The sequence below is a fragment of the Ornithorhynchus anatinus genome, chromosome 12 (assembly GCF_004115215.2).
Source record: "Ornithorhynchus anatinus isolate Pmale09 chromosome 12, mOrnAna1.pri.v4, whole genome shotgun sequence".
Classification (NCBI taxonomy): Eukaryota; Metazoa; Chordata; class Mammalia; order Monotremata; family Ornithorhynchidae; genus Ornithorhynchus; species Ornithorhynchus anatinus.
Genome location: NC_041739.1, coordinates 23,602,534 through 23,627,373, shown reverse-complemented (window position 1 = coordinate 23,627,373; position 24,840 = coordinate 23,602,534). Strand labels below are relative to the sequence as shown.

The 24,840-nt window shown below is 42.5% G+C and overlaps 1 protein-coding gene and 1 non-coding gene across 2 annotated transcripts in view; both read left to right on the top strand.

Annotated features, from left to right (window-relative positions):
- Positions 1-24,840, top strand: part of ARHGAP10 (Rho GTPase activating protein 10) — a 233,620-nt gene that overhangs the window by 67,779 nt on the left and 141,001 nt on the right. Inside the window, exons 2-3 of the mRNA XM_029077118.2 lie at positions 14,974-15,069; positions 15,156-15,217. Of these exons, the coding sequence (XP_028932951.1) occupies positions 14,974-15,069; positions 15,156-15,217 (158 nt within the window). The remainder of the gene's footprint in view (positions 1-14,973; positions 15,070-15,155; positions 15,218-24,840) is intronic.
- Positions 8,281-8,418, top strand: LOC114815768. Its single transcript, XR_003763571.1, has one exon. It is a non-coding gene; the product is annotated as a small nucleolar RNA SNORA7 (small nucleolar RNA).

Below are 24,840 nucleotides of genomic sequence, written 5' to 3'. Positions count from 1 at the left end.
GTTAAAAATTATGCAACTGTTTAGGGAGATTTAGCTCGTGCTTAGAAAATGTAACCATGTGTTCTCATTATATACCAGTGCAATTTAAAGATAAAAGAACTGCACAATTTGTAGTTTTCAGGCAAATAACCTGGCAATTTTGATGTTATGTGGCTATCGAGCCCTTGAGGACCTACTGTTTGCAGAGGTCAAGACTAGGCTCTTGAAAGGTTCACAGAAGAAGCAGGCACCTTGTCTGCATGCTGGGGGAAGAAAAGCAGACAGAGAGACGCATGTAGTAATACCCAGTTTCCCCCAAAATGTGTCATTTCACGCTCCTTTTAGAATAGAATACTGTTGGAGAATTGGGGAACATTCCTGTGACAAAATGCATCTACCCGATTAGAACTTGACTTAATGTCAGAAGAAGGTGATGCTTGTTAGGATGCAGGCAGATGTGGATCCATAAAGTGTTGAGGGGAAAACCCCACCTAGGATCAGATTGAATGGAGAGGGCAATTGAGAGAGATGTCCTAACTTTGAGGTTATCTATGAGTTCGAAATACAAGGGTCATGGTGGTGTGAATAGAAATTCAGATAAAGGAAAAGGAATAATGATTATAATAATTATGGTATTTGTTAAGCACTTACTAAACGCTGGGGTAGATAAAAAGTTACCAGTTTAGACACAGCGCCCATACGGCATTGGGCTCACAGTCTTGGTAGGAGGGAGCAGGAGTTAATTCCCATTTTAGAGATGAGGCAACTGAGGTTGTCCCAAGTAGGGCTCACAGTCTTAATCGCCATTTTACAGATGAGGTAACTGAGGCACAGAGAAGTCAAGTGACTTGCCCAAAGGCACACAGCTGACAAGTGGCGGAGCCGGGATTAGAACCCACGACCTCTGACTCCCAAGCCCGTGCTTTTTCCACTAAGCCATGCTGCTTCTCTTTATTTTGTGCAGAGCTCTGCACTAAGTGTAGGAGGGAAAAGATCAAGTTTATTTCCTATTCTTTATGTCCTAGTTAAGTACCAACCTTTTCAATTTTTCCCTTCATCTCCTCCTGGATGAAAAGCTTTCCTTCTGAATTAGATGATATACTCTTGAGTCATTATGTATTTATAACTTTACCAGCAAGTATGTATGACACCAATAAATTCCAATGCTTGTAGTCCAAAGTCTGACCATGTTGCCTTTTGTGACAGGTGGTCCCTGAGAAGTCTTGCTCTATTTTAATTTTCTGGCCTGTGCAAGATCTGTTGCTCTATTTTAATTTTCTTTCTCGTCTGTGACTCTATACTTCCAATCCAGGGGTCCTGGCTAACTATCGCCAGCAACACTATGGTTTACATTTGAGGAGATTTGTCACATTTCTTATCTTGTCTCTCTTCCATTCATGGGTCACATGTATAATTTCTGGTTGCCTTGTGGGGTCGAGAGAGACTCTTGGTGCTTATTCAGCAGGGTGAGAAATGAACTGATAATTTTAAATCATTCCAGGCTTACCATGTTCTGCTTAATGCCAGGCTACTCTCAGAAATACTTTGTTCTGACTGTGCGTAAATATGGAAAACAATATTTGTCCACCTGCCTACAAGATGATAGACAAATGAGGGTTTTATGCGCTTTGTGTTAAGTGATAGGTTTTAAGCTTCTTGAGGACAGGGATTATGTTTACCAATGTATTGTATCATATTCTCCCAAATGCTTAGCACAGTGCTCTTAATGTAGTAAGTGCTCAATTAAATACCACTAATTGATTGGGAAGGAAACTTGTAGAGTAAAATATAATTTTTGTGAAGAAACTTGAATGACAGACTGCTATCCACCAAAAGAAGCAGAAAATAGAGGTAGCTAAGACAACTAGAATATAACTCACAAGTTGGATGAACCATAAGGGGAATTTCAGAGTTTTTACATTTCTTGATGACTACTGAAAAAGATTCATGGAAAGTGCTTTCAGTATCTAGCAGTAGATAGTAAACATATTTTCAGGACAGAAAAGAATATGAGAATGACATAGGGACCAGCCTGCGACTTAAATATCCACTTCGTCCAACAAGCCCTTTCCAATTAATTCCCACCTCTGTCTTAAGTACTGGTTCTATCCCCTCCCCTGCTCTTGAGTATATATGTATAGTCAAATATATAGTGAACTGTACAGCCAAATATTTACTCTGATTACAAACTGCCTTCCTGTTAGAGTGTAACCCTGTGGGTAGGGAGTGCATTTCGTGCTTCTGTGAAAACCAACTGCTTAGTACAGTCCATTGCACCCGATGGGCACTCAATAAATACCACGGTCTTTCCCTGCTTGTAATTTATTACCATGTTGGTCTCCCCTGATCTACTGTAAATTCCTTGAAGGCAAGGATCTTGTCTACTTACTGTATTTTACTCTCCCAAACATTTAATACAGTGTCTGCACCCAGCAAACACTCAGTAGCACGTTTTTTCCATGGCTGTGTATGTGGGTCTCAGCTGCCCCACACCCTTACATCACTAGCACTATTATTTTTTTTATGGTATTTAGGTGGTTACTATGTGCCAGACACTGTAATCAGCACTGGGATGCATACAAGCTAATGATTTAGACACAATCCATGCCCCACATGGGACTCATGGCTTAAACCTCCAGGCTCCTATTCCCAGGGACACATTTTTTAGAAGCCCCTTGGGATTTTTACAGCCCTGTCATATACCCATACCATGTTGATATTATGAACTGAATGATCCTGTCAGCACCAGGATAAATTACTATAGCAATTTTTCTTCTCTGAGTGATTTTTGGAGATGAATTGTCTTATAAATAGAAAACAGCATGGGGGGCGGGGCGGGAATTGATCCTTTCAGTGTTTCAACATGTTGCAGCTTTCTAGAATATTTTAGAAAGGGTCTGAAGGAAGAGGAGATGGTGCTTAGAGTTGCTGGGTAGTTAGCTTGTTGGATCATTAGCAGAGCTCTGCTTGAAGGGTTTCGTTTTAGCTAGCTTCGTATGTGATCACCTACCCTGAATTTTTTTTTTTTTTTTGAAATGGTATTTGCTAAGTGCTTACTATGTGTCTAGCACTGTTTTAAACTGTAAGCTCGTTATGGGCAGGGAGTGTGTCTGCTGATTCTGTAGCATTCTTCCAAGTGCTTAGTAAGTGCTCGATAATACCATTGATTCTGAGTAAGATTTAATTCCTGTCCCAAATAGGGATCACAGTCTAATTAGGAAGGAGAGCAGGTATTGCATCCACATTTTGCAGTTGATGAAACTGAGGCATAGAGAAGTTAAGTGACTTTCCCAAGGTCACACAGCAGGAAAATGGCAGATCCAACATTAGAACCCAGGTCTTCTGGCTCCCAGGCATGGGCTATTTCCACTAGGCAACACTGCTTGCTTCTCAATTGCCTTGGGCCAAGAACTTTTCTAACATAGTAGAGAGGTTGATTGGAAGATTAGGATTTGATTTGTGATCTGCTGGGCTGTTCTCCTTTGGAAAAAGTTTCATATAGCCAGTAATGGCCACCTTTTTAAAAGGCCTTTCAAAGTACAATAAATATAATAAAAATTCCAGACCAATAATAGAAAGTTGAGGTTTCTCTGAAGGCATAGGAGACTCCCACTTTACTGCTCTAACTTGGCGAACGTGACAGATACTTTTTCTCCCAGTCCAAAAGTGTGTTTTCACCTCCTCCAAGAGGCCTTCCCAGACTGAGCTCCTCTTCCCCCTCTACTCCCTCTGCCATCCCCCCTTTACCTCTCCGCAGCTAAAGCCTCATTTTCCCCTTTTCCCTCTGCTCCTCCACCTCTCCCTTCCCATCCCCATAGCACTGTACCCGTCCGCTCAACTGTATATATTTTCGTTACCCTATTTATTTTGTTAATGAATTGTACATCGCCTTGATTCTATTTAGTTGCCATTGTTTTTATGAGATGTTCTTCCCCTTGACGCTGTTTAGTGCCATTGTTCTTGTCTGTCCGTCTCCCCCGATTAGACTGTAAGCCCGTCAAACGGCAGGGACTGTCTCTATCTGTTGCCGACTTGTTCATCCCAAGCGCTTAGTACAGTGCTCTGCACATAGTAAGCGCTCAATAAATACTATTGAATGAATGAATGAATGAATGAGAGAATTTTTGAGACTGTTGCCCTGGAAAATTTCCCTGAAAAACAAATGTAAACACTTTTAAGCTTTTTACTTTATTACTATTTAGGCAGATTTGGGGTTCTAGCTGTGATGCTCTAGTCTGAGCCGGGAGAACAGTGTACCTACCCTAGAAGGCCAGATGATCCACCACAGTATACATCATCGTAATATTTACTTTGGGTTTAAAGTGGGTGTGCCTGTGGGAAGCTAAAGCTTCTCCTTGCAATGTGTGGTTTTGTTTCTTTTCTTGGTCTTGGACTGTGATTTTGCGGTGATTATTTGGAGGTCTCTTTGCTTGTCACGTTGTCGTATTCAGGAGCAAATGCTTGAATCCTTGAAGCAGCATGGAGTAGTGGATAGAGCACAGGCATGAGAGTCAGAAGGTCATGGATTCTAATTCTGGCTCTGCCACTTATCTGCTGTGTGACCTCGGGCAAGTCACTTTACTTCTCTATGCTTCAGTTACCCCATCTGTAAAATGGGGATTGAGACTGCTAGTTCCACATGGGACAGGGACTGTGTCCAACTCGATTTGCATTTATCTACCACAGTGCTTAATACAGTGCCTGGCCCATATAAGCGCTTAACAAATACCATTATTATTATCATTATTACTGTTTGGAGCTGTCCATAGTGATTCTAGGATATTTTCAAGTGATAACTGTGTTTTTATTTGTTAGCCTGGAGAAGGCAACTTTTAAATTCATCTAATTTTTTCTTACCTTTCTGGGACCAGTAAAGAATGGTGAGGTCCTGGGGTCAAATTTACCCATGGAGCTATCACCCAGGGCCTTGCATCTCACAAATTCAGCCTGGCAAAAGTCGGTGTTTCGGCTAGGCTAAGATGCCCTGACCTTCCCCCGCCCCGCCCCTCAGCACTTTTGCCTATAGCTGTAATTGATTTATTTATATTGGTGTCTGTATCCCCCTCTAGACTGAAAGCTCATTGTGGGCAAGGAATGTCTTTTATATTATTGTACTGTAGTCCCTCAAGTGCTTAGTACAGTGCTTTGTATACAGGATGCGCTCAATAAACACGATTGATTAATTGTGATTGAGTCAAGGACAACACCAAGGATTCAGGCTTGTGAGACAGGAAGAAAAGTGGTATTGTCTACAGTGATGGGAAAGAGAAGCAGCACGTCCTAATGGATAGAGCACGGGCCTGGGAATCAGAATGACATGGGCTCGAATCCCGGCTCTGCCACATCTCACTGTGTGAGCTTGTGGGCAAATCACTTCTCTGTAATTTAGTTTTTCCTTCCTTCCTTCCCTCCTTGTTCATCTATATTAATATCTGTTCCTCCCCTCTAGACTGTGAGCTTATTATGGCAGGAAATGTGTCTGTTTACTGGTCTCTTGTATTCTCCCAAGTGCTTAGTACAGTGCTTTGCACAAAGTAAGCACTCAGTAAATATTGAATGAATGAACGAATCCCAGGAATACCTGGCTGAGCAGCTTGGGGGAAATTCCTTTATTTCCACTATTCCTAAATGACTCCGAACCATAGCCATGTAAGCCACGCAGGAGACCGAAGCAGCGAGGTCTAGTGGAAGGAACATCGGCCTGGGAGTCAGAGGACCTGGGATCTAATCCCAGCTCTGCCATGTGTCTGCTCTGTGACCCCGGACAAATCACTTAACTCCTCTGTGCTTCAGTTACTTCATCTGTAAAATGGGGAATAAGACCGTGAGCCCTATGTGGGACAGGGACTGTGTCCAACCCAATTGTTGTGTATCAGCCTCAGTGCTTAGTTGGTGCCTGTCACGTAATAATAACGATGGTATATTTATTGTGCGCTTACTATGGGCCAGGCACTGTTCTAAGCACTGGGGTAGATGCAAGGTAATCAGGTTGGACACAGCCCCTGTCCCACATAGGACTCACAGTCTTAATCCCCATTTTACAGCTGAGGGAACTGAGGCACAGAGATGTTAAGTGACCTTCCCAGGGTCACACAGTGGTCAAGTGGCGGAACCAGGATTAGAACCCGTGACCTTTTGAATCCTCAGGCCCGTGCTGTATCCGCTAGACCTTGCTGCTTCTTAAGCACATAGTAAGTGCTTAACAAATACCACTATTGTTGACATGGCCAGGATAAAGGAGTTTATGCTCCTCAACCCCTCCCCTTTTCCTCCTAATAATAATCACAATAGTGATATTAAGCACAAACTAGGGGCCAAACATTGGAGTAGGACAAGATATTGAAGTCAGACACAGTCCTTGCTCACAGTCTAAATTGGAGGAGGAAAGGTATTCACTCCAGATGAGGAAACTGAGGCTCAGAGAAGTTGTGTTTTCAAGTTTCCAAGTGTGAATTCCTGGTGAGACTTTCAGGCTGGTCCTAAGGGACCACTAGGGCCTCTCCAGCCCATTCCTACTCCCTTTTACTCTCCTCCAATCTTACAAAACATGCACACAAGAACATCTTTCTGGGCCCACACCCCTTTCATCCAGCTCTACAAGGACTATACAGAACAGCTGAACAGCTTCGTACGGGTGATTCGCAAAGCTGAAGTCTCTCCGTTGAAACAGCCCAGCTTTGAATGTGTTGGGCTCATTCACTTTACTGATTTTGCTACACATTCCTTTCATCTTGTCATCGTCCCTCTTAGAATGAATGCTCTTCGAGAGCAGGAAAAATGTCCTTTCTTTCTGTTGTACTTTCCCCAGTGCTGAGTACTGCTCTTTTCACAGCGGGTCCTCTGATATTAGTGATTGCTTCATTTAATGACACAGGCTGAAAATCCAGAACCTGGCTTGCTTTGGTTCCTGTTGGCCTGGCTTGTAGCTGGCCTTGGCTGTTATTAGCTGCCCTTTTCTCTGTAGCAACCAGTAAACTTTAACAGTAATGATGCCAACGTGGAAGTACTCAGTGCTGAAAAGGAAGTCCAGTGGACTTCCTTGGGGCAACTTAACAAAGGTGAGCCTCTGGCCAATTCCGTTTCAGCTCCAGGCATGTCCACTCGGGTGTTTCTGGCTTTCCATCTGAAGTAGGGGGACTGATGGGATTGACACAACCCAAAGAACCTAGGCTCCATGGGCAGCATGGCCTATTCATTCATTCATTCATTCAATAGTATTTATTGAGTGCTTACTATGTGCAGAGCACTGTACTAAATGCTTGGAATGTACAATTCGACAACAGATAGAGACAATCCCTGCCCAATGATGGGCTCCCAGTCACATCTGGGGAGACAGACAGCAAAGCAAAACAGAACAAAACAAAAACAAAACATTATCACGATAAATAGAATCAAGGGGATGTATAGCTCATTAACAGAATAAATAGGGTAATAAATAATATATACAAATGAGGACAGTGCTGGTGGGAAGGGGAGGGGGAGCAGAGGGGAAGGGGGCTCAGCCGAAGGGAGGTGAAAGGGGAAGGTGGAGGAGGAAAGAGTGGAGGGGGAGCAGAGGGAGAAGTGGGGAGCTCAGTCTGGGAAGGCCTCTTGAGGAGGTGAGCTCTCAGTAGGGCTTTGAAGGGGGAATGAGAGTTAGTTTGGCCTAGTGGATAGAGCATGGGCCTGGGAGTCAAAAGGACCTGGCTTCTAATCCTGGCTCTGCCACTTGTCTGCCATGTGACCTTGGGCCTTAATTTCTCTGGGCCTCAGTTCCCTCATCTGTAAAATGGAGATTAAGACTGAGAGCTCTACGTGGGACAGGGACTGGGTCCAACCTGATTAGCTTGTATCTACCCCAGCGCTTAGAACAGTGACTGGCACATAGTAAATGCTTAAAAATACCACAATTATTATTATTATTATTATTTTCTGTGCCTATGCAGGGTCCTTCTCTAGAATACCCAGCTTGGGGACTCTTTTGCAATTGGATGGCAATGACTCATGACTTGGCATGTCCACCACTTTGGCATATACCCAGCTTTTGCCATTATTTCAGTCAATCAGCCCTATTTATTGAGTGCTTATTGTGTTCAGAGCAAGATACAGGGCTTAGCACACAGTAAACGCTTAATAAATGTGATTAATAATAATAATTGTACTGATCGCCTGAGAGAGTACAATATAACAGACACATTCCCTGCTGACAACGAGCTTATAGTCTAGAGGACGAGTTTACAGACTTTAAATCTTCGGCCGAGGCTGGTCGCTGCAGCGACTAGTGGAGAGGGTGATATATTATTAACCCGTAGCTTAAATCTACCCCTCTTAGGGTTGCACCTGGAGAGTTTCCAGTACTGTACCAGTCTCGAGTCTAGGAGGGAGAGTCAAGCAGAGGCCTACCTATTCCATTCCCAGCTTGGCCAGTGGCTAGTGAGTGGGAGGAAATCTGCTACAAGTCAGAACTCACCCATACTGGGCAGCAGCAGCATGGGAGGGAGTCGAGGGTGGAGACTCAAGTTTTACTGCGCAGAAGGAGGCAATGGTAAACCGTATCCATATTTTTACCAAGAAAACTCTATGGATAGACTACCAGAACGATTGCAGATGGAGAGCGGGGCGTTCTGGGAGAGATGTGTCTGTGGTGTCGCTAGGGATTGGAAATGACTTGACAACATAAGACATTCTTAAATCTGCATCCCAGAGATTGGCTCTGTAGCTGTGCTCTGCCCCCTCACCACGTTCACTTTCAAACTGGAGAGTGATTCTCAGCTAACGACCCAGATCCTAGCAAATGGTTCAGTGTTGTTTCTGAGCAGACCTGAAAAACATCACAAAATGTGAGGCGTCTAATTTCCACCTGTGTATTCTCTCCCCATTCTAGTACAGGGCTCTGCACAGAGTAAGCGCTTAAGAAATGCTGTTATCGCTATGGGAAGCCAATCCACATTTCCAAAGTATTCACGTTTGAACCCATCAATCTGAGCAAAAGTCACAAACACATGCACAGATGTGACTGTATATTGAGGCCAAGGAGCAAAAAACATGTGGATGGCGGACTGAAGCCTGTCACCGAAGCTGGTTTCTTGCCAGACCGTTGAGCTGTTTCAGCGGTGGGCTCCCTGTGTGATCAGTTTATGAGCAGTTATGCTTTTCTAGGCAAGGATTAGACTGTCTGAGTGCTCTGGGCACAGTTAGTGCTCAAATAAAATTGATTGAATCATAGTTTATTAGACAGTTGTGGCGTGCAAAGAGCGGGCATATTCTCCAGATCCCCAAGGAACTCACCATCTATAGGGGTGACCCAAGAGTGGGAGAGACAGAGAGGGAGGAGAGAGAAAGAAAAACAAGGCAAATAAATAATTCTAGCAATAAAAATAAGTTGTTTTCTGCTTGGAAGGGATAATCTCTGGGCTCTTTGACACCTTCAAGGATCTGGGCGGCTAAATTGCCATGATCATGCCAGTGTTCTAGAAGTTGGGAAGAGGTTTTCTGCCCTTTCCGTATTTCTGTTGGTAGTGGCTATTGGTTCCCTTGATGCTGATAGGGAGCACTGGGGAATTCCCTATGGAGGGAGAGAGCTTGTGGCCTAGTGGAATAAGCATGGGCCCGGGAGTCAGGGCACCTGGGTTCTAAACCTGAACCCGCCACTTGTCTGCTGGGTGACCTGGGGCAACTCACTTAGCTTCTCTGTGCTTCTGTTCCGTCATCTGCAAAATGGGGATTTGATACCTGTTGTCTCTCCTACTTCGGCTTAATACAGTGCTTGGCACTTAGTAAGAGCTTAACAAATACCACTGTTATTATTGTTACGTCTCTGTGTCTGTGTCCTCAACTTCAAAATGAGGATTCAGTACTTGTTCTCCTACCTACTTCGCCTGTGAGCCCCATGTATCTGGACTGTTAACTTGTATTCTCGCCAGTATTGAGAACAGTGTTTGACATATAGTAAGCACTTAAAAATACCATAAAAAATTGCATTACTGCATACATGCAGAGAAGCAACATAACATAGTGGAGGGAGTGCAGGACTGAGAGTCTGGAGACCTGGGTTCTAATCCCGGCTCTACCACTCACCTGCTGGAACTTGGAGAAGTCTTAACTCTTGTGCTTCAGTTTCTTCATCTGTAAAATGGGGGTCAGAGCCCGTTTTGGGCAAGGAATGTGTTCTTTATGGTTATATTGTACTTTTTCAAGTGCTTAGTACAGTGCTCTCCACACAGTAAGTGCTTAGTAAATATGATTGACCAACTGACCGTTCTCCCTCCCCTGTAGACCGTGAGCCCCATATAGTACAGTAACTGTGTGACATTATTGTAGTGTGACTAGCCTGTAGTGCTTAACGAGTATCACTTATGTTTTTTGAATTATACCCACACTCTCCTTAATTCTACATCAGTTCCCATGGTTAATTGGAGCAGATCAAACTGGTGACACAGAGCATTGAATAGTCTGTGGTTATTTCTCTCTTGAACAAATCACTAAAGGCAAACAATTTCATTTAGCAAAGTATCTCCCAAAATGCCAGTCATTAAAGATATGAACCTGCAACCTTCGATTGACCACTGTCAATTGACCACTCAATTGAGAACCCTCAATTGACCACTACCCCAGAGGAGGCCTGCCTAAGCAACTCACGGGGCTACTATGTTATGTTGATGAATTGCCCTCGCAGCCTAAAAAATGTTTTGTAAGAGGACTCATCACTGATTGCCAAAGAGCGATGTCCCAGTGCCCCATAGGGAACTCCAAAGTCCCAGCCTACCCATCAAAACATCCTCTTTCTAGTACCCTGAAGTGAAAGCCTGACAGTATTAACCCGAAGACTGAGAGACTTGGCCAGTTTTAATATATAACCTTCTTTCATTCTAACACATAATAGCTTTAATATCAGTCCTGAATGGGATCAAGCTCATTTTCACTCACTGTTTCGATTCAGATATGTTGGTGATGACTAAATGTTTATCTTTTGAATGGTAATGTTTATTTCTGATGAGACCTTCTTTGGAGAGAGCTGTGTTGAACTTAAAAAAAAAAATTGAAGGATTCTGCTAGAAGCAGAATGGATTTCTTGGATTATGCTTTGAAAAAAATTAGTCATGACCTTCAAATGACTTCATTTAAAACCCAGATGTGCTCTTTCTTTTTATTTTCTTCGTAAACTGCAAACACAGTGTTCCAGGGCATTTTAGCAGGAAATTAATGACTGGGATTGTTTTTTCAAAGTACTTTTGTTTATTTTGATAAGGTGTTTCAAAATTTAAACTATTTGTATATTTGAATGTGCCTTAATGAATACTTATATTTGTGTGTACATATCTGAAGGAGATATATTCCACCCCATTTTACAGATGTGGCAACTGAAGCACAGAGATGTTAAGTGATTTGGCCAAGGTCACACAACAGACAAGTGGTGGATCGGGGATTAGAACCCAGCTCCTCTGACTCCCAGCCCTGTGCTCTTCCACTAGGCCATGTGACTTCACCAGTAATAGAAGCAAAAATCAAAACAGCCAAATAGGTAACCAAGGGTCAAAAAGAAGATTCTGAAAATGATAGTGAGGATGACAGACCTCACAGCCAGTATAAAAATGACAAGAGATCTGGTGTGCATTCAGAGATAATTAAAAAGATTATTCAGGATTCAGAAAGAAAAGAAAGAGTAGCAGCAGAAATGAAGGGGAGCTTGAAGAGAGTCGAGGTATTCAGTGGAAACAGCATATGCTAGGTCCCTGAAAGATGAGAATGAAGAGAACCACATGAATAAGATAGACAAAATATGTAAAAATTCTACAATCAATGTTATTTATTGAACACTTACTGTGTGCCAAGCTCTGTACCAAGCGCTTGGCAGAGTAGAGTTGATAGACGTAGGGTTGGGATGATCATCAGCCCTTCACGTCATTGAAGCAGCGTGGCCTAGTTGAAAGAACAAGGACAGTGAAGTCAGAAGGACCTGACTTTTTTTAAATCCTGACTCTGCCAGTTGCTTTCTTTGTGAGCTAGGGGAAGTCACTTCAGTTCTGTGCAGTTATCTCATCTATAAAATGGGGATTAAGATTGTGAGCTCCATGTGGGACGGGGACTGTGTCCGCCCAGATTAACGTGTTTCTGTCTCAGCACCAAGAACAGTGCATGACATATATCGTAAGTGCTTAACAAATGCCAGAATGATAGCAACGTGATCCCTGTCTTCAAGTTGCATACAGTCTAGAGGGAATGACCTCTACTGTAAGGTAGACCTTTACTTATCTAAAGTCAGTGTAGGTTGTATTCTGCCAAAAATGAACCGGGAACTAGTCTTGGAATTGTGATGGAGATGATAGACTATTTGTAGTATGTGTGGGAAATTTTGTAGATAAAGATGGCATGGTTGTTCTAGCTCAAAGTAGGAGGTAAATCTCTATTTGAAATACTGACCCAATGTTATACGTCACAAACAAATATCCATTTCCTACAAGGATATTACAGTTGACCAAAAAGGGGGACTTAAAAAATCTTTAAAACTAACATTCAGTAGCCCAGTCTTCACTGGCCTTTTTAAATTTTTTGGGAAATTTAAATGCTAACTTTGTGTCAGGCACTCGACTAAGCGCTGGGTAAGATACAAGCTGATTAGTTGATTAGGTTAGACCCAGTTCCTGTCCCGCATGGGGCTCACAATCTTGATTCCCAATTTATAGATGAGGCAACTGCAGAGAATTGAAGTGACTTGTCCAAGGTCACATAGCAGACAAGTGGCGGAGCCAGGATTGAAAGCCAGCTCCTTCTGACTTCCAGGCTTGTGCTCTATTCACTAGGCCCCGCTGCTTCATTCATTCATTCAATGGTATTTATTGAGCGCCTACTGTGTGCAGAGCACTGTGCTAAACTCTTGCTTTTCTGGCTTGCACTTTCCTCTGCCAGTCCTGCTTTGGAGGTAACTCCTGGGGTGATGTGCAGGTACAGTAGGCGGCTGAGGTGACTGTATCTGCCGCAGATGAATTGCGGAAATTTCCTGTGGCCGTCCTCACAGCAGTGGGATTGCTCCCTGCCCCCCTCTCCCTCCCCAGCACCTCCCAGAGTGGGGCCTCCAGCTACAATAGCTATTCCCAGCCCTTGCTGGTCACTGAACTAGGATAGTTGTGCTGGGCCAGCGGCATCATTCGATTCTGTCAACTGGTATTTTTTTGGGACTCCACGAGGTTACACTTGATCGTCAAACATCTCTCAGGGAGGATTCCCTGAGCTCCAGAAGCCTCACATTCCCCTCCCAGGTCAGTGCGAAATCTGGCACAGCATCCGGGTCGTGGAATTCGACTTCAGAAGCCACGGGGCCAAAAATAAACCAGGTTCAGATGCATCCAGTACTGGCTCTGAGCCTCGACAGGGGACACAGGTCCCTTGAAGACCGGACCGTCTGATATAAAACTGGAAGACTGCACAAGCTGCCTCTGGAATCCCACCAGCTTCCTCTATCCTGAAACACTGAGAGCAAGGGGTAGAGCTCTGTGAAGGGTTAGGAGTTTGGGGCTGATCAGGGAATGATCTTAGAAGGTGGTGACAGAGTTAAACCAGGCCTGCTCTGCGCCTAGGGGTAAGGAAGTGAATCAGATTCCAGGCATCCAGGAACAGGATTCCAGGAAAAAATGCCAAATCCTAATTGGTTTCACCTTTGTCAACTCTGAAAAAAGAATAGTTGAGTGATTTTTAATTCTGCTTTCAGTGTGCCATGTAGACTCCCTCTTCACCCTGACATTCCTCCAAGAAGATGTGGTGCATTCTTCCTGGAAAGGGGCAAGTGAATGGGGAGAATTGGACCGAGTGGAAAACTTTCATCTATCTGAGATAACCAAGGCCAAGCGTCTAGTAGTGATTGCGTGGATTAGTGGGAATAAAATCAGAATGTCAGTATTGAACTAGTTAGCTGCCTAGAGGGATGAAAAGAGACTTTTCTTACGTGGGCCGTCATTGATATTTATTTGGGGAATTGCTGGGTTGACCAAGAACAAGGGATCAGTAGGAGTGGCCTTGTGGCAGACCCCAGAGTCTAGGCTGATGGCAGGATGAGGGAAGAGCATAGAGCCAACTTTGGCGCTTGGCACAGGATAAGTACTTAAGAAATACCACTGTTATTATTATTATTATTATTATTTTAGGAAGATTACACTGGGAGTCGGGGAAGACAGTCTCTGCAGCAGTATAAACCGTCTACAAAAACAAACCCTCTTGCATCAAATCCTCTCAGGGCTAAAGTGTGACCAAAAGTACTAGTAAACTACTGTCCTACCAATGATCTAAATTGATATTGTTAACATTATGATGCTGAAGGTGACTCTTTGCTTTTCCCTCACCCTGCCATCAACCTAGACTCTGGGGTCTGCCACAAGGTCACTCCTACTGATCCCTTGTTCTTAACAGTACCACAGACTTCAAGCTCATTCTGGGCAGGGAATGTGCCTTGTACTCTCCCAAACGCTTAGTACAGTGCTCTGCACACAGTAAGCCTTCAATAAATACTATTGAAGTCATCCATGCTAGCGCACTGGTCTCAGTTCTCCTGATATAAGTAGCAGCGTGGCCTAGAGGAAAGAGCACGGGCCTCGGAGTCAGAAGACTTAGGTTTTGCTATGTACCTGCTGTGTGATCTTGGGCAGGTCGCTTACCTTCTGTGGGCCTCGGATACCTCATCTACAAAATGGAGATTTAATAACTTTTCTCTGTCCTACTCAGATTGTGAGCACCGTGAGGGGCAGGGACTGTGTCTGACTTGACTATCTTGTATCTTCCCCAGCACTTAGAACAATGCTTGACATCTAGTAAGCACTTTACGTATACTACAATTAAATGTTTAAAAATTGCATTACCACCTACTGAGATAGTCATCCATTATTGGAAAAAAGTTGCCAATAGTGATCTATCCAGAATGCTAGTGAAAATGGGAATTATGGAAAAGCTAGTTATTTGAAAAATTTCTTCAGGATCACCAAGAGAGTTTGGATTAATAATCTATATCAAGACTTTTTTTTTCTCCAGGTCTTTCAGCAGCACAGAGGAAGTTTGCCCACTCACTCAGAGACTTCAAATTTGAGTTTATTGGGGATGCAGAGACTGATGATGAGCGCTGTATTGGTATGTAAAATTACACCTAGCAAAATATTTCCCTGCACTACTTTGGCAAATCAGCCAAACCGTTTAATCGCCTTTCTACTTTACAGATGCTTCCCTGCGAGAATTTTCCAACTTTCTGAAGAACTTGGAAGAACAGAGAGAGATAATGGTGAGTTTGTGACAAATATATCTTGCCAGATCTGCAGTATGAAAAGAACATTATTCCTAGTGGCATTTTTTGATTTAATTTAGTTTTAATTGATCGTGGTTCTGAAGGTACGAGAGTTTGCAGAAAAGTTATGCTTTTAACTCTGAGGCACATGACTCTGGGAGAAGGCAATAGTTAAGTATTGATTTATAGTGGGAGGAAAGGGGATTATTCAGTCGCATTTACTGAGCTCTTAATGTGTGCCGAGCACTATACTATGCACTTGGGAAAGTACAGTGTAATAGAATTGGTGGACGTGTTCCCTGCTCACAAGAAGATTTACAGCCTGTAGATGGAAACAGACATTAAAATAAATTACAGAGAGGGAAAATAGTAGAGTGTGAACATATTTACATAAGTGCTGTGGGGTTGTAGAGTCTATGAACTATGTCAAGCGCAAGGTTGATACAGAGGGGATGATGCAAGTCTGTTAGTTGTTGAAATGATAAATCGTATTTATTGATTACTGCCTGCACCCAGTAAGTGCTCGATCAGTATAATTCATCTGAACCCAAAAATCCTATTCACTGTCCTATCCAGTGAATGATGAGATTCTTCGGCCAGCTTGCTCTGTAAACCGATGTTTGGGACAGTTGTCGAGGCAGATCTCACTCATAAAGCTGTAGTTTTCTACCTGCTCTCTAGTCACCCTAAAGAGGTCAACAGGTTTTAGTTTCCCAGGTCAGACCTGCAATTTATTGCTTGGCCACTTTAATAAGCATTCAGGCAGGGAACACTGAGGTATCTTTCTTGGTCTAGGAAAAGCCATTAATGCTGAACATAAATTTCTAAGTACTTCTGTCCTGAGAAATGGCTTCAACATTATTAGAGTTTGGGATGTATATTGGCCAGTTTTTTTCTTCTTTAAAATGGTATTTGATAAGTGTTTACTATGTGCCAGGCACTGTTCTAAGCGCTGTGTATATTCAGTTGTTTTAGAAACAGTAGTCTTTGGTAGTGCAGTCCAGGCCTCTTAGTCACTGTAAATTGTAGTTGACATAATTAAGGCAGCCTTAAACTAGCAGGAAAAAGAAAAACTCATCTTAGTTGAATCCCTTGGAAAATCATTCCCCAAATGAATCAATCAATCAACGGTCTTTATTGAGTGCTTACTGTTTGCAGAGCCCTATACCAAGCTCTTGGGAGAGTACAATACAATAGAATTGGTAAACACGATGCGTAACCACAAGCTTAAAGTCTAGAACTGGAGAAAGACATTAAAATAAATTGCTAATTGGGGAAATGGAGCATATAAGGGTATGTATCTAAGTGCTGTGGAGATGGGGGTGGGGTGAATTTCAAAATACTTAAGGAGTACATACTCCAGAGCATAGAGGGGAGGGAGAGTAAGATGTAGAAATGAGGGGTTAGTCAGAGAAGACCTCTTGTTCCACAATGAGCTTGCAGTGTTACAATCTAGAGGGGGAAGACAGACATTAATATGAATAAATTACAGATGGCAAATGGCAGTGCCAGAGAGAAAGTGCTGGGGACTGTTTCTCTCGGGATCCTCCCCTAACCCCTAGAGAAGCTCAAAAGGCATTTGAAGGGGTGGGAGAGGGAGAAAGTGGGAGGGTTTGCCCTGGTGGTGGTTACATAACTAGTCATCTGCCCAGGTACAAAATGGAGATGCTCTGTTACTGGTTTGTTGAATTAAACAGATTTCCCCCCAGCAATGGAGTTGCATTTCTGGCAGGATTTTAGTTGTCTTGTGACATGCAATTATTGGTTATTGTCCAATCTGCATAAAAACAAAAACCAGATGGTATGCTTTTTGGTGAAATTCTTCTCCAGCAGATTAATAAACAGTGAGAGAGCTCCTTACTTGTCTACAAAATGCTTCTTAGTTAATGGGAGTTGACCTACATTATAAATCAGTAACGATGGGTTTTTCTTTCTTGAGGGTGACATTTGACTTCAGATAAACTTATCTATTTCCTTTTAGAACCTTAAGAGTTGCAGGTTAATTAGTATTTTCACCCTTTTTTTTCCAGGAATTTGCAATTGTGTGCTTGTTTTGACTGACCAGAGACCCCACAGAGATTACAATCTTATGTTTTTGAGGCTTTCTTTTGTACCTCTCACTTTTGCTAAATATACACTTCCAATGTAGAACTTGTACTTTCTCCTTTTTTCATGGAAGAAAGGAAGCATACAATTGAATTTAAGCAACATATCTTTTTTGTATTTTAATCCAAAAATGGCTGCACAGAGAGTTTTCAAAGTTGCTTACTTTTAAGGCTTCTAGAGGTTTTGTCTGAGTTCTATGTTTAACTTACCGTAACAGTAGTAATAATAAATGAACTGTGATTTCAGCCATTTTTAAAATGTTACGCTTCAGTTACCCAGAAGTGTTTGTCTTATTAGTTTAGTAGCTTTATACTTTGGAGTCTTTTTATAGCTTTAACCTCTCATGCTATTTCAAAGCTGAATATATTCTGAGTTTGTAACTTGTGCAGTGAAGTGTAGTGTCTGGAGCGTGATTCATAAAATTTGATATATGACAGGTCTAGGACTGCTCTTAGTGAATATTTTTCTTTATTGAAAGTGATGTTGATGGATTTTACTGTTTAGTAGGGTTGTTGCCTTTCAGTTTTGCATTTTCCTGGTTGCGTGCTTGAAGGGAGGTTAGTAGGTTTAAATGCTCTCTGATCTCATTACCACCTGTCCATCCTTTCTCTGCTTATTCTGTCAGTCTCAGCCCATACATCACTCAATTGCTGTGGCCTCCTGCTTTAGGGTGGAGCCAGGAAAGGCGGCTGAGCTCTGATCCAAAGTCAGGATAGAATTAGTGTTTCTGCTGCTGCATTCCAGAACTTGAATATCTTGATTCAAGATCAGTCCAGACACCTGATTAGACCTCTTTGATTGCTGGCCTTGTCCACATGAAATCTAGAAGGATTTGATAGCTCCATTAGTGACTGAGGGATTCTTCACAACTAATTTCTCCATGTCATTAAACATTATTCATGGTACTAAATTAAACAAGAAGTCTATTTCAGTTCCCAGTCCACCACAGTCAAATATCTTAATAAAGTCTATTGGCTATTCCATCTGGTTTTCTTAGCTTTGAATAAATAGTTCTGAGATATATTCCCACCGTTAAATGTACATTTAGCCAGTAAAATAGTTCCACTGGGCCACTAATGAAAGGACTTAGCATCCTCGTTTCAGGCTTAAATAAGCTACTATTAAGCGTAGTTGATTTAAAACAGCACCTTTTCCCCAAGGAATTGAAATTGCTTGAAGAATTTTTTTCTTTGCAGAATTGCTAGGGGAAAAATGGGGAACAATTTTTATCCCCATTTTTTTTGTCAAGAATGAGAGGCAAGTTCTTTTCTTCAAGATCCCAGTTAGATGAGTAGCAGATCCAAGATTAGAAATTCTGATCTTTTTAAAACGATATTTGTTAAGCGTTTGCTATGTGCCAGGCACTGTTCTAAGTATTGGGATACATACAAGACAGGTTGGATAGGTTCCATGTCCCTCAAGGGGCTCACAGTCTTAAGCCCCATCTTACAGGTGAGGTAACTAAGGCCCAGAGAAGTTAATTGACTTGTCCAGCGTCACTCAGCAGGCAAGTGGCAGAACCTGGATTAGAACCCAGGTCCTTCCGACTTCTAGGCTCATGCTTTATCCATTAGGCCAGGCTGCTAATGATGAATACTTAAATTTCTGGTCCCACCCAAGAGTTTCACTGTTCCTATTGATGCACTTTATGGAAGAACTTGGGTGTCCAGAGCTAGAGTACTCTCACTCTTTTAGGATATCAGTAGAGCAGAGTAACTGCTTTCTCCCTCCTTCTAGACTGTGAGCTCATTGTTGGGTAATTGTCTCTATTTGTTGCTGAATTATACTTTCCAGGCGCTTAATACAGTGCTCTGCACCCAGTAAGCGCTCAATAAATACAATTGAATGAATGAGTGAACTGCTAATGATTGTCTTAATAAATTCCCTGGGGTCTATCAGATCACCTCAGTCTCCCCCAGGCTCTGAAGACAAGTCCTAGTTAAGATGCTAAATCATTTAGCCTGGTTAAGGAGCTCCCCACAGAGTGATCCCTGGTGAAATGAGAAGCACAGTGTCACTCATGCTCACTTCTAAACTAATTTAAACAAACAAGGAGCTCAGTTTGCACCCCAACCTCAGCTGGGGATGGGTCAGCATTAAGGAAGCAGGGTGCCCTAGTGGAATGAGTGGGCTTGGGAGTAAGGAGATCTGCGTTGTAGTCTCAGTCTAACCTGCTCTGTGACCTTGAGCCAGCCACCCGACCTCTCCATGCCCCAGTTTCCTCATCTGTAGAGTGGGGGTTTAGTACCTGTTTTCCTTCTTTTACTTAGATTCTAGGCCTTCTGTGGGACAGGTACCTCATCCGACCTGATTAGCTTATGTTTACCTGAAGTGCTTGACCCATAGTAAGCCCTGAACAAATATAATAGCAGTAATACAAATTGTAATGGAAAGGAATGCTGGCATGCCCATGTGCCTTTATCTGTGGGCCATCAATGAATCAATCATATTAAGCACTTATTATGTGCAGAACAGTCAAAAATTGTGTCTTTTGAGCACTTACTGGGTGCAGAGCACTGTAATAAGCACTTGGGAGAGTACAGTACAACAGAGTTGGTAGATACATTCCCTTCTCACAGCGAGCTTACGGTCTAGAGGTCATGTAAAAGTTTCCCCCTCCTGACTTCCAATCCAGGGCTCTTTCATGTAGAAGATCCATCACTCTCAAGTCCCTTTGCTATTATTCTAATTGTGCAAAAAAGTCTTTTTTTCAATCGTATTTGATAAGCACTTACTATGTGCCAGGCACTGTTCTGTGCCCTGGGATACATCCAGGTTGGACACAGTCCATGTCCCACATGGGGCTCACAGTCTTAATCCCTACTGTACAGTTGAGGTAACAGAGGCCCAGAGAAGTTAAGTGACTTAAGTGACTTTTCCGAGGTCATGCAGTGGACAAGTGTCAGAGCTGGGTTTAGAAACCAGGTCTTTTTGACTCTCAGGCTTTTGCTCTATCCACAAGGCCATTCTGCTTTTCTGTTGTAACAATTCCTCTCTGCAGTCACCCCGACTCTCAGATGAGGAAGACGCTCAAGAATCTAGGCTCAGGTGAAGGCCTCAAGAAATAGTCATGATACCTTTGATTTCTCTTCTCCAGGTCATCCCTGTTATTACTGAGTGAGTTAAAAAGACAGGGTCAAGTCGGTGGTGAGATGAATAACTTGTGCTGATTTAGAAGTTGGTACATCAAGATTAAGTGCCCATCTTGCTGCAAATGGGATCTTTTCATGTGGCATCTTGGGATTGGGCAATTGGCTAAGGGTGGTCGATGACTCGGGAGTGACTTCTTTATCTTTACAAGAAAGCAAGAGCAAACAGAAGACAGTGAAACTGTAGGATAACCATTCTAAATGGGGTTCCTTACAAACTGAAGGAGAATCACACAAAATAGAGTTCGCTTCTCCCCCATCTCTTGATTTGTCTTTGGCATAAATAAACCAATTTCTACCAAATGCCAATAAAAAAAAATCAGGGACAGAGTATTCCTTGTTAAAGATTTCACAATGGAATTTGTTTTTTAGGTAGTACACATTGGAAGGCCTTGGTAAGATCGTTGTGAAATGGGGTTTATGTCATCCTAAAGGTGGATTAGACCTCTTAGCAATAGGTCATCTGTGTTAACATCCCTATTCCATCCAGAAAAATTAAGCTATTTAAATGACCAAAGAGGTCATGAGAATGAGATTCCATAACTTGCCTTGATGATTGTATATACTCTCTTAATAACACATTGATTGTTGTCACACCTAAAATTTTACCCTCCCCCGATTACTGAAACAGGCTAGTGAATAACCCGTATTCAGACTGGTAAAACCCACTGTGATGATGGGTTTTGCCTGCCGTTATCTATTGGTACACGTTACACTTGAAAAAAGAATCTTATATATTACTAATGAGTTGTTTTCTTAAATGGAATAAAAGGAACAAAAATCACAAATCTCTATTATTTTCTTGCAGATATTGTGTTATTTTGCAGGCAGATGTCTTCTGTGGGGTCAGGAAGTGGTCTGACGGGGGAAAGGGAAGAGAAAGATCTTCTGACAGAGAGATGGGCTGATAGAAAAAGATAAAAGGAAGGCATGGGGGCGATAGGGGGAAAGGAAGAGGAAGAAATAGACGTTCTCGTTTATGAACTGGTCCTTCCCCTTCATCTCCTTCCCCCACACACTTACACCCTCACAGATGATTTTCCAATCGGACAGTGGCATCAGGTACCAAAGGTCAGAGGGAGTTTGCCCCGCCTTCATATATTTTGGCAGCTATATGTTGTTGTTTTTTAATGGTATTTGTTAAGCGCTTACTATGTCCCAGGCACTGTGGTAAGTGTTGGGCTAGATATAAGGTAATTGAGTTGAACACAATCCTTGTCCCACAGAGGACTCACAGACTTAATCCCCATTTTACAGATGAGGTAAATGAAGCACAGAGAAGCAAAGTGACTTGCCCAAGGTCATACAGTAGACAAACGGCAGAGCCAGGATTAGAACCCAGGTCCTTCCACCTCCCAGGTCCATGCTCTAGGCCATGCTGGTTTTGTGCTGGGTCTGGCTGCTGCAGGTTTTCCAGCTATGATAGTGGATGGGAATTTCAGGCAGAGTCACCCCTGCCTACAGTCTGGAAACTCTGGAGGGCAGTGTCAGGAAAAACAGCGGCTCTGGTTAAAATCCCTTTGGCACCAAAGCAGGAGTCTCTTAAATGTTGCAGGGGCCACTCGGCTGCTTCTTTTTCCTCCTCCTCTTTCCCCACTACAGCCAGCTGTCATGAGGGCTGCACATATTCTGGCAGCGGGCCAGGTTTGACATGCTTGCCCCAGCCCTGACTTGCCTGTACATGTGACTCCTAAGAGCTCTTTGTAGCCAACAGTATACTTGAGCAAAATGTTAACAAGTCATTCATTCATATTCTCAGTTTGGTTGTTTCTCTCTCTTTTTCTCTCTCCCTCTATTTCCATCTCTTTCTCTCTCTGTGTGTATGAGAGAGAAAAAGAGAGAGATATGTCCTCTTAGTGTTGACCTCCAAATTTTTGGAGGTCAGTGTTTGGGCTAATTTGTTTTATATAGGACCTGACATAGAGTGGATCAATTAGTCATATTTATTGAGCAATAACTGTGTACAGAGCATCGTACTAAACATTTGGCACTGTAGCAGATTCGGTAGACATGAAAGATTCTCTTGCTTTAGATGTCATCTCCTCGATGAGCTGTCTGCTTCTAGAAATATGTATCAAATTTACATTTCACTCATATTCCAGTTCAGACCTTTTAGGTGCCTTTCCTTTACATTTAAACCTGATACGTTCTTGATCGGGGATCAGCATCTTTGTAATTTCATCTCTATGCATTCTTCCAAGTGGTGGATGTGGAGGTGATCATTCCTTTTGATGGCAAAGACCTTTTTTTTTTTTAAATGGTATTTGCTAAACACTTCTACTATGTGTCAAACACTGTTCTAAGTGCTGGGATAGATACAAGTGAATTAGATTGGATGCAGTCCCCATCCCAAATGGGGCTCAAAGTCTAAGTAGGAGGGAGAATAGGAAAACTGAAGCATGGAGTAGTTAAGTTACTTGCTCAAGGTCACAGCAGATAAGTGGCAGAGTGAGGATTAGAACCCAAGTCCTGTGACTCCCAGGCTTATGCTTTTTCCACTCGGTCACACTGCATCTCTAGTAGCTTAAAATAAGACTGGTCACCTACTTGTTTTATTTGTGATCTTAGGGCTGGTTCAGCCCGTGACTACTGACCGGCCGCAGAGTAACTGACTTTGTGATTTTTGAAGCAGATAGTCACCTGACTCCTGCTATAGAATGAAGTGAACACGATTTGTTGGTTTGACTCCCGCTGAATATCAAGACCTCAGAGGCAGAGTTGGCTATAGCATGGATGGAGAACAGCTGATGTTTTTATGGAAGTTCTTTTTATTTTTAAGAAGAGGAGATCTTTGAGCGCAGAAATAAATAAGAATTTTGATCACTGCAGTAGAAATCTACAACTAAGTCTTGAGTGGCGGAAGGAGATAGAATGTCCAGAGAAGAATAGTAACAAACAGTTTGGAAGTATCAAAGAGTAGGAAAAAGAAAAAAATACTGATGAGGGAAGTGCTGTATTGACAGGAACTGAGGTTCTGGAGGATACTGTTTTACACAACAGTGTGAAAATAGAGTGGGTGGGAGAGGGAGTGATAAGGATAGGTTTGGACTTAGGTGAACTATGCATATTTAAGGAATTCCTTGAATTACAAGTAGATTTCTGTCAAGTCTCTCATGTCAGCCAGTCATTTGTTGAGTGCTTACTGTGTGCAGAGCACAGTACTAAGCCTTTGGGAGAGTACAGAAGAACAGATTTGATAGGCATGTTTCCTGCCCATAAGGGAGAAGCAGCATGGCCTAGTGGATAGAGCATGGGCCCGGGAGTCAGAAGGATATGGGATCTAATCCCGGCTCTGTCACTTGTCTGCTGTGTGACCTTGGGCAAGTCACTTAACTTCCTTGTGTTTACCTCATCTGCAAAATGGGAATTAAGACTCTGAGCTCCATAGAGAAATAGACTGTGTCCAACCTGATTAGCTTGCATCTACCCCAGCGCTTAGTACAGTGTCCGGCACAAAGTAATTGCTTAATAAATACCATTAAAAGAAAGGACCTCACAGATAGAGCGAGAGACATTAAAGTAAATTATGGATATGTGTGTAAGTATCGTGGAGCTGAGGGTGGGGTGAAAAGAGAATACAAATCCAAGTGCAGAGATGAAGCAGAAAGGAGGGGGAGTAGGAGAATAATAATAATGATGACGTTTGTTAAGCGCTTACTATGTGCAAAGTACTGTTGTAAGCGCTGGGGAGGATACAAGGTGATCAAATGAGTGTCTAGTTGGAAAAGACCTTTTGGAAGAGATGTGATTTTAAATAAGACTTTGAGGTGGGGGGAGTGATGATTGTCAGATATGAAGGGGGAGAAATTTTCAGACCAGGATGTGGGCGAGGAGTCCATATACACCAGACCACCACTCTCCCCACCTTCCAAACATTATTAATGTCACATCTCTTCCAAGAAGCCATCACTGATTAAGCCCTCCTTTCCCCTACTCCCTCTCCCTCCTGCATCATCTACACGTATGGATCTGTTACTTTTGGCCATTAGATTTTCCTCACTCACAACTCCACAGCACTTATGTATATTAAAAATCTGTATTATCAATTATATTGTCTGTTTGCCCCTCTAGACTGTAAGTTCATTGTAGGCAGGGAATGCATCTGATAACTCTGTTTTTTATTCTCCCTAATTTCAGTCAGTGTTCTGTACATAGTAAGCACTTAATAAATACCAGTGACTGATTGAATGTCCCCAGAATAATTTTCCCTTCTCTTAAATGAAAAAAAGAAAACAAAACAAAAAACATTTCTAGAGCACTATTTTTTAATTTTTAGAAAATAAAGGAGTTTGTGCACTGTATTTTCTTGGGAATTCGAAAAGCTTGGCCACTTATTAAAATGGTTACTTTGAAATTGCTGCAAGC